Source organism: Camelina sativa, chromosome 18, assembly GCF_000633955.1.
Source record: "Camelina sativa cultivar DH55 chromosome 18, Cs, whole genome shotgun sequence".
NCBI classification, from domain to species: domain Eukaryota; kingdom Viridiplantae; phylum Streptophyta; class Magnoliopsida; order Brassicales; family Brassicaceae; genus Camelina; species Camelina sativa.
Genome location: NC_025702.1, coordinates 6749259 through 6761265, shown reverse-complemented (window position 1 = coordinate 6761265; position 12007 = coordinate 6749259). Strand labels below are relative to the sequence as shown.

At 33.1% G+C, this 12007-nt stretch overlaps 1 protein-coding gene across 4 annotated transcripts; it reads right to left on the bottom strand.

The window, feature by feature from the left end:
* On the bottom strand, positions 1262 to 8593 carry LOC104760732 (histone-lysine N-methyltransferase ATXR7-like). 4 transcript variants are annotated; one of them, XM_019240453.1, is made up of 20 exons: positions 8458 to 8593; positions 7963 to 8164; positions 7266 to 7875; positions 7048 to 7164; positions 6469 to 6765; positions 5992 to 6342; positions 5615 to 5893; positions 4733 to 5483; positions 4514 to 4648; positions 4259 to 4417; positions 3979 to 4158; positions 3785 to 3904; positions 3544 to 3693; positions 3042 to 3439; positions 2830 to 2952; positions 2620 to 2700; positions 2468 to 2521; positions 2234 to 2385; positions 1564 to 2103; positions 1262 to 1452 (listed from the first exon to the last, which is right to left on the bottom strand). In XM_019240453.1, exons 2-19 carry the CDS (start codon positions 8130 to 8132, stop codon positions 2082 to 2084), a joined length of 4149 nt encoding a protein of 1382 aa, XP_019095998.1. In that variant the 5' UTR covers positions 8133 to 8164; positions 8458 to 8593; the 3' UTR covers positions 1262 to 1452; positions 1564 to 2081. The 4 variants fall into 4 exon arrangements, with proteins under 4 accessions (XP_019095998.1, XP_019096001.1, XP_019096000.1 ...); XM_019240456.1 differs by having other exon boundaries at positions 3791 to 3904; XM_019240455.1 differs by having other exon boundaries at positions 3785 to 3901.

Here is a 12007-nt window from a genome sequence, read left to right as displayed (position 1 = left end):
CTTATTCGAAAATTCTAGACACAATGAGTAAATCTGAATTCAACTGAATATGGCAGAATTGTTTTTGTAAACATAACGATACAGTAGAGGAGACATGAAAACAACGTAACAAAAAAATGTTGTTCATGTATCTCTCTCACTCTACATATCATGACTATACCATATTTTGCACAATAAATATAACCTACCATAACATATTTATAGATTTATTAGAATGTGTAAATTTACACAATCATTAATTTTTGCTAATAATGTGACCATATAATATTTACACAATTTTTTAAAAAATTATTATCTTCTTATTTTTTGAATTTTGTTCATTTTTACGCTGATCAAAAGATTTATTATCTTATAATGTTTATTAATTTATGGAAGAAATTTTACGGTTCAGATACAGAGTAACAGCTTAGCTACCAGTTTACAGAAGTGGATACGAACTCAACATCAACTTAAGCAATCAGTGCACTACTGCCTATTCAGACCAAAATCTACGGTCATGTGGTGGACGACTATTATGATTCTGAATTAATACAAAATTCTATAAAAGAAAGAAGAAATTTTAGGGGAAACACTCATTTGGTTACTACTAAGAAAAAAACCACTCAACAATAGACTGAAAAACATGTTCGAAGCAATACGGCAAGATGATCAATTGAGTAATGCTGCCAATATTATTACCTCAAACATTCAAGACACGCATCACTCAAGGCTACTACTCTAAACTCGTGAAAAGTAATTTTGCAAGATCGAAAGAATAATCATCTTTTATGTATAAATGTTTATTCATAACATTGTAATAACAAAGGCAATTTGCAAGTCTTAACTTAAAAAATGTCTCACACTACCATACTCTTGTATTTTCTACAACTTTTAAGCAACTTCAGCAAACCCAAAACGTCAGGGGATAGGAAAGACTTCCCCAAGATGAAGCACGTCAAACGTAAGCGACATGCATTGCCTCAAATATTATCAAATAAATGAGACAATAAAATCTTCTGTTTTCTTTTTTTTTTTTGGACAAAAATAAATCTTTTTAAATAAATAAACAAGAGTATTCATGAAGAGACAATATTTTGACTTCGAGACTTGTAGTGTCTTTTGGTAGCTAAAATGGCTTGTAAACATTAGAGACGTTTTAAACTATTAACAATCTCATGCATTGCAAAACAACTCGTGGCTTTTCACAAGATGTTCCTAATTATTCTAATGTATTAGTTAAGATCTAGATTTTATTGAAGCAATTTTGGGTATCTCAATTCAGTGAAAACTAAAACCACCAAATCTTCTGATCTAAACTTGACGTCTCTCTGTGTCATAATGTCCAATAAGTTGGAATTGTAAGTAGGAAACAAAATATGAGAATAAATACAGAATAACATTACACGTACCATACCAAAGGACAATGGGGGTGAGGAAATGTGAGTGTGAGATTGCTAATCATTTTTATAATTCCTGCAAATCAACACAAAATATTTAAATATGGTATAAATACCGAACATGGCATATAAACACAAACCCAAAAGAAAAAGAGAAAAACAATTCTAAATGCTAGAAGTAGAAAACCTCTTTGCTTTCACTGAGCCATAACAATGACCATATCTCCCCTATCCTTTATTTCTGTTCAAAACCAACAAAGACGTGATTTGTATAAGTTGTATTTTGTTTTCTAAATGGACAGAAAAAAAGGGGTGCTTAAATAGTAATAACAAATTTGTTTCGTGCAAGGACACAATCACAGTTATCACACCTTTCTTTACTAAATTCACAAGGAAGGTATTTTGTTTATATTATCATAAATTAGATTTATTAACTTGGCTTTGAGTTTATCTCTTCTTGTTGACACAACAACAAAAAGGAAAATAAAATTATATATGAAAAAAGAAAAGAAAAATGCAGCTTTTGTATATCTAACTGTTAGTATGTTGGAAAAAGATAGTTACAGATTTGAATTCAAAGAGAGGAGACTCATCTGCTGCAGTAGATGTATTTGCAAATGGGAGATTCATCCTTCTCTTTCCGCTAACCTAAATACCCAATAACCACAGACCTGTTTGTGTTTCCTTGAAAAAACCATGTCCCTCTTAGTTCAGCGATCCACGGCACCTGGTCACAAATTCGATACGTACTTAAACAATGGTAATAACACTTCCAAACTTCAATATACAAGTGGAGAAAAGAGAACAATATACACGTCAAAGCTCCAGCAAATAAATATGAAACTGATGCAACTTACTTTTGCGCTCCACAGTTACAGGGGATTTTGTCGTCCTCCAGTGGGAACTTGTAGTTGTAACTTATTTCTTCACCGGTGTCTATATGCCGCTTAGCATAAATGAATATCTTTTTCTTACCCTCTACACTAATAATCTTGGTGTAACAGTTCGGCTGCAGAAGCACAATGTGTTCCATAAGACCCCAAATCCATAGAACAAACTAGCAAATGATCCAATACTATGCATACAATTACCTCACATGAATGGTTTATAAACCTTGCTATGCCACCACGCTTTGTAGCATCAACCTAGATGCATGGTAAGCAACAAGTGTATCAGAACAGTCCTTCATTAAAAAATGAAACATAACGAGTCAAGATTTAAATGTATTGCACAGGTGACTAACCACATAGCCATCGTCAAGCCTGAAAAGATAACTGCTTCCGATTCCCATCTTTTCGTATTGACGTTCACGTATCTCAGATATCTGTGACATTGGCACATTGAACCAAAGTCACGACCAAATTTAATCAGTCTGTCCTTCACCAAAGATGCTAAGATACTGTCCAGAACTACTACCACTTATGAAACAAATAATCAAACAAGTAATACTTACAGAAGAACGTATCAACTCTCCAACATATTCGATCAAAAAGTCCTCAGCTTCAATTGGTTCAAGTGCAACAAGACCCCAATCATGAATCTTGCTTTGTTGAAACCGTAAACGCTTTTTCCTAGCCTGTCACCAATATGACAAAAAAAAAGGATTAACTCACTGCAGGTACGTATGTTTTGTTTAAAGAGAAAACTATTTTTTGTTTTAATCACCTTCAACTGAGAAATTTTCAAGACATCAGCCCCATCTGCAGCAGCTAAAAGATTACGCATTTTTGCCCTATTAGTTCTTGCAGAAAGAACGTTCTGAGTCAATTTACTTTTGGAACCAAAATGTTGTATATGTACGCAAGAACTTCCCCTAACACGGGCTCTCTCTTCAGCACTAGCCTTTAATGACCATGCATGCCAATGCCAACCATTAATAGATGTGCGCGCACATCCATCAGAATTCGGAACTGACAGTAACACCTTTGTTTTGCTTTGTTTCGAACTCAATTTTTCCAGTGGTTTTAATGCAATAGGCTTAGGCCTGCCATCATCCAATGAAAAATTCTTAATGGGAGAACGCTCTGTTGTATGTTTTGTTAGCATCAATTTCTTCGAACCTCCTACACAAACCAACCGAACACATGTAGTTTGAGGTAAATAATTTATAACAAAAACAATACAACCCATGGAAGGTAAGAACTGAAAGTTCGTAGGAAATAATTGCCTTTTTGCAGCTTATCTGATGTATTGCAGGGAAGCTTCTCTTCAGCATCCTCAGAATTCTTGGAAGAGAGAGATGACCTCCGGCATGAAGGTACATCGGGAACTTTTTCACCCATCATGTGCTTTCTTTTTAGAATTGAGGATTGCGATGCTTCACAAAAAAATACTGAACTATCAAAATCTGGGGCCCATGCATTCTGGTAAGTATGAAACATCAATAAAGTACAACGCTAGACACTTACACTTACGAGCTTTCTGTGAGATGCTGTGTGCAGACTTTTCCACAAACTTTTTTCCTTCCGCGAGTCTTTCAGGATTACCAGTAGGGATTGATATATCCTCAACGTGCTTCGCAGCATCTTCTGGAGATAAAATTTAGTAAAGAAATTGCGGGAGGCATTCTCAAAACATAGGAATTAAATCAACGGGTTCTTACTTTTCCGTCTTTTGCTGAGGTGGTGAGAGGAAACCTTTTCACTGGTTGCAAAACCAAGGCTTTCTGTATCACCTTCCTTCCCAGAAATCTCAGTAAAACCTTTGACTGCTCCATTGCTAGATTTTGCACCTTCGACTCTGACATCTGACATATTCTTTCTCTTTAACTTCGATATATAAGCTGCTTTTCAGAAGGATGATATCAGTAGGCTCGGGTTGCATGGTAAAGAAGCTCAAGAACTTGAATGTGTAGGAAACAAACAAATAAAGGAGTCTTTTACCTTTTTGCACTTTCTGAGGAGACTTCTTTGAAAGAGTTTCCTCGTGATTTTTGCCGTCAACAGTTTCCTCAGATTCCTCAGCAGACATTGAAATCTCCCCACAGGATTTTGCAGAATTTTTACCTTCTCTTAGCTCTTTTGTTTTATTCCTCGATATCCCTGATAGAATATATACCAGAAAGAACATGAAAAGAAAGAGAGATAAACCCTGATCTCAACAAAGAATCACACCTATTAAGAACAAAGAAATCTTACTTCTAAGTCTCGTTATAAGGAGTTCGTCATCAAATTCATCTGCCAGTTCAAGATCTTGGCTTTTATCACAGATCACGTTACTAAAAGCATCTTTACCAGCCTTTTCTTTACTAAACTTTGTACCATCCTTAATACCTGCATAATGACAAAAAGAACAATATATAAGGTAAACCAGTAAAATTTCTCTAATTCAGATGAAAAAGGCTGAAAAGTACATACAATGATCCCGCCGGTCCGTATCTCTCATCTTAGATTGACTTGGTTTCCGAACTGACAAATCTATAGTGGGTGTATCGACCTTAAGGGCTTCTTTCATGGAATGAGAATCTGACAGTTTCCTAGATCGTTTAACCAAAATTTTGTCAGACGATCTGACAGATGGTTTCCTTGGCTTTTCTGCGGCCTGCTTTGATATATTAGCATGTACTAGGTTTTTGTTCCGAGTAACAGTTTTGAGCTTCTTCAGTGCCAATGTTTCTGTACGAGAAAGTTGATGGCTTCCTTTCCGTGAAGCAAGGAATTCGTTCAGATAAAACTTCATGAACATTAATTTCCAATCTCTCATAACATCATTGTGCAACTTCTGTCTACATAGAGCTGTTGCAACATATTCTTCAATCTCAGGAATGGTTTCCTTGGACCTTACAGGCCGAAACTTACAGAACAGAGATGGCATATTAATGTTGCTTTCACATCCAGGTGGTGGTGGCTCATAAATATCCAGAGTATCAAGTTCATCATTAACAGGACTGCCCGATGTCTCCAATGTTGTAAGAAAGATATTAGCAATACTATCTTCAGATGTGATCTTCTCAAAGGATTCTCCCTCTTGCAACAGTCTCTGAGAATCACTGAAATCATAGGAAGAGCGCAACCTAGCAGGAACCACATTCAAACCATTCTTTTTACCACCAGACCCTTCCAGATTATCCTGGGAACGGAAGGAACCTTGAAGAGATGACAAGTTTTCCTGCAGCAATTTGCAACAATTTCAATTCAGCACCCACTTGCTAGCATGTCAGAAACAAGATAGAACGAGAAAGGAAAGATTTTCCCTTGTAAAACTTCAAAAATCTACACACAGAGATTTTGTCTACTTACCTCATTCATTTTGCCATCATCGTGTACAGTACTAGCAGCATTATTTGCTTCATTTCCAATGAGAACGCCAGTATAATCAGTCAGATGAGTTTTAAGAGACAGAAAGAGTTCACTTTCAACATGTTCTGAGATGCTTGCTACGATGCTTTCCATTCCATCACTATCTAATAAGGTTACTTTTCTAGTTGAAACTCCACGAACACTGGCAGCAGTGTTAGCTAAGTCAAGTTCATTTAAGCAAGCAGTTTTGCAAGAAGAGGAATCCATCCCACGAGTACACTGCAAAACATTAAAAATGACACTCATTTCATTAGAGAGTAATTAAAGAAAATGACACTTATTTAATAGAAGTCGTAGAAAAATTGAAGCAAGCTCACACTCTCAATTGCTTCAGCTTTGTCTGAATAATTTGCCTGGGTACCCTTGAAATAATTAACAGTTGCAAGGACAGGAGACCGAAACCAAAGTTTGTTCTTTCTCCAAGACGCTGAATGAGTTGACACAGTATCATAAAAGACAGCATTCCACATGATTTGCATGCAATGTTTGTGAAGCATCGTACATACAGCGGAGCAAGATGTCTGGTAGTTCTCAATGCTACCAACAGATTTAGTATATTTGCGTGAGTCTGCCGATATACTATTATGACCCCACTCATTCAATATGTTCTTACAGCCTGTTGTTTCAATGGTCGAGACAACACTTTTCTCCGCATTAATAACTCGAGACTGCACAAACAAAACTTTACCATATTAGTGTATGGTCTAATGATAGCCCCTGAAGTTTTATATTAGTACATATGTGCATGAAAAGTGTGCATGTGTACATAAATGCGCATATATAAAAAGTGTTACCAATATGGATTCAACATGGGAAGCAGAACTGGGTGGGTAAGATTTGAGATGCTCATCATTCTTCTTGGCCATAAGAAAGTCTGAAATTACACTGCTGATGATTTCATCGAGCAGAGCTCTTCTAGCTGTATTCAGAATTCTAGTCTGAAGCTGAACAGAGAGTTCTTCAGAAACTTCGGATATGATGCTCACACCAGACACTGACTCATCACAATTGGTACCACTACATTTCATCCTCCATACACCAATTAATGATGCTAATGTGATTGCTCTAAACTTATTTTCACCATCACGTATCTGCAAATCACAATTGACGCATTCATGAGAAGAAGGGGAGGAGAAAACATATGTTAATCAAGTATTCAAAAATAGTAAGTAAAGAGCTTCACAACTGAATAGAAGGGGTAGAAAATTTCCGAAATAAGAAGAAAAATAACACAAGTTTCCCCCCATAAGAGAATGCATGAGAAAAACAAAGCTAGACACAAGGCCACAAAGAGGCATCAGGAGAAAAATCATTGTAACTGCACGAAATTTAAGTAATCACAATCTTTTAAAGTCTATTGTAATACAGCTTACCATGGCTGCATCTGAAACATATCTATGCTGCTGCCAATTATAGAGCTCCAAAATAGAATGTGGTCCATGATTTCTACCCTGATCATCCACCAGAAACCAGCAAGCATGTTCGTTTCCCTGACAGAAAACCAAACAATCAAAGAAAATTCTTATGTGAACTCGAGCCATCATATCTGATTAAGTTGTGAACTGAGTTTTCACCGTTGAAAGGAAGTTACCAATGAGAGGAATGAAGCTAACATATTTGATTCCTCCTGGGTTAAAGTTAGCTGATATGAGACAGAACCAGGAGAACTGCTCTGTGGAGGCAACGTCTGATGGGAGATCAAATGAGCAGCAGAAGTTGCATGCTCTGTTTGAGTCTTATCTTGAAAATTTGTGGCATTACTACTAGAAAGGGGAATTGAATTAACAGGTGGGGATACATTAATCATTCCATTTTGTAGATATGCAAAGCCAGTGGCGACATGATCTGGAAACTGCTTGAAGTACTTAAGTGCTACAGAACTTGCAGTATAACCATTGATAATTGGATATACAAGAAGATCCTCAGGTAAGAAACCAGTGGATAGCCCATCACATAGCTGATGTTGCGTATAAGGGCCACACATCTGGCCTTGCTGATTACCATACATCCAACCGCTCACATACATGGTATATCCTGGAAGACTCTTGTCTAGACTTGAAGCTGTGCCACCACTACCAGAAGCCTCTTGACCCTCACGGCAGTCTCCATTGGACCTACAGCTCGTCTCCAAGGCTGAATCCAGACCACACAGTTCATCAAAATCGCAACAAGTGGAAGATACAGTAGCCAAATCACCACAGCTGAAAAACCAAAAGTACACTTTTTTTTAGATTGACCATCCAAGTAAGCAAATTCACAACTACGAAAAAAAAAGCAATAAGTGGCACCTGTCACAAGAGTAATCTTGAGCTAATTCCCTTCCAGAGATTGAAACATCGTCACTGTAGACTCCCAAACACATTGAACCAAAACGATTTGGTTCCAAAGCAGAGTCTTTCTTCCTTCTACTAGAATAAGAACTACCATGGCTAGGCAAAGAGGACTCAACCGCAACCATGGCCCCCCAAAAAAAAAATTAAGATATCTTCTCTACACGAAAAAAAAATATATAATCAGAAGATCAATAAAAATACAAGCTTGATCCAATGTCATCAAAATTGGAATCGTACCCAAATTAGTACAGAGAGAAACGCTATCAAAGACTACAAATTTATAAAGCAAATTTCTGAAATCTAAAAACCAGACTACAGGCAGAAACAAAACGATCGCAAAGGTTCTTAAAAAACACAACTTTGAATAATACCCATAAGCTGCAACATTGAATCGAACGAAGAATCATCAAACCCGAGAAACAGTACGGTTAGGAAAAAAGAGCCACCAACCTTTAAAAAGTTGTAGAAAAGTGAAGCAAGATCAAGGCAGCGATGATGAGACTGTCACCAAATTGAAGTGAATTTGATGAGAAGAGGAAAAAAAAACACGAAGACAGAGAATCTATCTCTATAATTTATCAAAAAAAAAAAAAAAAAAAANAGGAAATAAGAAAAAAATGACAATTAGGGTTCGTTGAAACAAGCTGGGATGATCTCTATAGTTTTTTTTTTTTTTAATTTTTATATTTCATTACTAATTTATTTATTTCTATGACAAAAAAAAACCTATATGACAATTGATGATTATTCTTTTTTTTTTTTCTGAATTACTAATTTATTTTCATATAGATTATTATTTTTATTAATTACTAACTAGTATTTTATATAATTACTAATTTATTTCTCAGTTTATTTTACTATTGCTAATTCTTTTTTTTTTTTTTTGCAAATGCCACTTATTCTTTTACCAATATGGATGATTAAATTCTTGTGTGTAAAAGTTTTACATAGAAAACTAATTTAAGAATGTGATTAAAAACTACGAGCATCAATATACTACAATTATTTAATGTTATGTTTTTTTTTGGCGAACACAATGTTAAACGGTCGGATTATTTTATGGGTAAAAAAGTTAATTTGAGTGTCTACCGAATCAATTTATACAATAAAACCAAAATAATCCGTTACACAATTAATTGTGACACATTTTCCGTTTATGTTATAAAAAGCTGACACATTATTAAAAAGACAAATCATACATATTTCAAATTTTTTATATTTATAGTTACTTTTAAAAATCAGCATATATATATATATATATATATTTGTTGTATTTAAAACGTTTTATTATGAAATTTTTAACTTATGTAATAGATTATCGCTGTACACCGTGGAGTAAGTTTTTTTTTAATTTTTTTTGTTAATATACTATTTTAATACTAGTTTTGCTAATATATTTTTTTGTTAATTTTAGTGATTTAATATATAAACTGTGGTATACAACACAATAATTTTTCTTTACTACAATCTTAATTAAATCGGTTTGATTCGACATATTTTATATTGGTGTGGTTAAAACATTAAAATGAGGATTTAACTCGTATTGAAATATCATATTACTGATAGTTTATTTTTTAGTATTATTAATTCAATCATGTAATGTCATACAACCAGTCATGTAATAAAACTTGTTTGTGTAATTTTAAAAATTTAATATGTTTAAATATTAATAATTTTAAACTTTTTATTAAGTTTAGATATATTAGTTATAAATTATAAACTTTTTAAAATTTTATAATTTACTATATACAGTAAATTTACTATATATGTATATATGAACTAAACTTGTTTGGATATGAATATAAGCATTAAATAGCATTCAATGTAATAGCATTTAGAAAGGTATTACTATATCTACAAAAAGAGATCTTATTTCGGATATATGTTAATATTATAACCAATCTATAAAATTTACCCATAGAAATTTACATACAACAAATAGATACGAATACTTATTATTTTTCTAAAATAGAGAAATTGTTAGAAATACCCTTTTGTAGATACTTTTTTTGGTATTTTCAATTTGACTCTCTTTTAATTTTTAATTATCATTTGACCACAGTTTGAAAATATTGAGTCTACTAGATAAAAATTTGAATTTTTACCGCCAAAAAAATTGAAAAAAATTCCTTTGAAAAAAAAATTTCCGCCAAAAATTATTTCGCCAATTTTTTTTTACGAAAACTGTGATCCCAAAATTTTAAAAATTTACAAACGTTTTTTAAAGGGTTTTAAGAAAAATTACAAGGACTTTTTAATGTTTCAATAGGATTTACTATGTGTTTTAAAGGGTTTTTAAAAGATTTACAAAGACTTTTACAGGATTTGACAAATGATTTTAAAATATTTAAAATGGTGTTTAAAGGATTTATAAGGGGGTTTAAAGGTTTTAAAAGGATTTACAAGGGTTATAAAAGATTACAAGAGTTTTTAAAGGGTTTTAAAATGATTTACAATAATTGAAAAAGACTTAAGAGAGTTTTAAAGGACTTACAAAATATTTTTTAAGGATTCCAAGATTTTTTTAAGGAATAGCGGGAAATTTTGGTGGAAAAAATTTTGACAAGAAATTTTTTTGTGGGAAATTTTTTGACTAGAAAATTAACTTTCTTGTTATGGACTATCACTAAAAGGAGGATAATTTAATTATTTTATACATAATAGAGGGTATATTTGAATATAAACAGCAAAAGAGGGCATTTTTGCAAAATGGTACAGTTAAAAGGGTATTTTTGGAAGCAAAAAAAAACTATCATAACATAAGAAAAATCTTTTGTTTTTGTATTTACATTTAATAAATCAGTTATCAAACATCAGATTTTTGGAAGCCAAAAGAAAACTGTCGTAACGTAAACAAATCTGCCGTAACATATAGTATTCACGTATATCAGTTTAGCAATCTCTAAAACACGTTTACAAATATATTATCAAATGACATATTTTTGGTTAAATTAAAAAATGACAATACTTGGGTTCACCCTTTTATACACCTTCTCTTTCATAAACTTATAAAAATATGTCAAGTAATACTAAATATTAACAAAATATTTACTTCAAACGAAATCATAATAAAACAAGATAAATTAGAAAAAATAAAATCATTAAACAAAATAAATATTTATGTCATATTATATTTAAATAAAAATTAAAAATTAGATAAATAAACATATTGAAACGAAAATCATTTAATAATATTAATTTAGTTGAACCTAAACCGTCACAAAATCTCGTTTATTATAAAATCTAAAACTTAATTATCATTTTTAAACCTAAACCGACATATAAACTCGTTTAATATTATAAAATTCAAACTTTAATTCTCCTTTGTATGCCCAAAGCAATATATAAACTCGTGTATTATTAAAAAACTTAAATTCTAATTCTCATTTGTAAACTCAAACCGACATATAAACTCGTTTAATATTATAAAATCTAAACCCTAATTCTCATTTTAAGCCCAAACCGACATATAAACTCGTTTAATATTGATATATCATGGTTTTAGGTGTTTTTAACCATGATATAAGTCTTATTTATAGAGTCTTTTTGGTGTTTTTAGAGTCTTTGAGAGTCTTTACAGGTTTTATAGGATCTATCATGGATGAGAGCATAATGAAGCTAAATATGAGGATTTGGATGCGGCAGAGATGTGAAGTTTGGAGACGAGTTCAGAGATATGCATCGGTCGATGCAGATGATAGTGTCAATCGATGCATCACTCCAACTTAAGATCACACAAGGATCAAGAGATTCCAAGCTTAACTTGCGGAAGGTGGAATTCACGAGCTGGCTCTGAAGCACTCTCTCGTGAATCAAGGGGTGATACAATGGATAGATGGATGATTGACTCTCTCAATCGGTGGGATAATCGACTCACTCGATCAATGAACGAAGGAAGAATGTTGAATCACTCAACACACTAAATCCGCATGATTCTAAAGCACTAAGTGAATCACTCACAAAGAACTAAAGAACAAGCAATACAAAGACTCAAACTTTG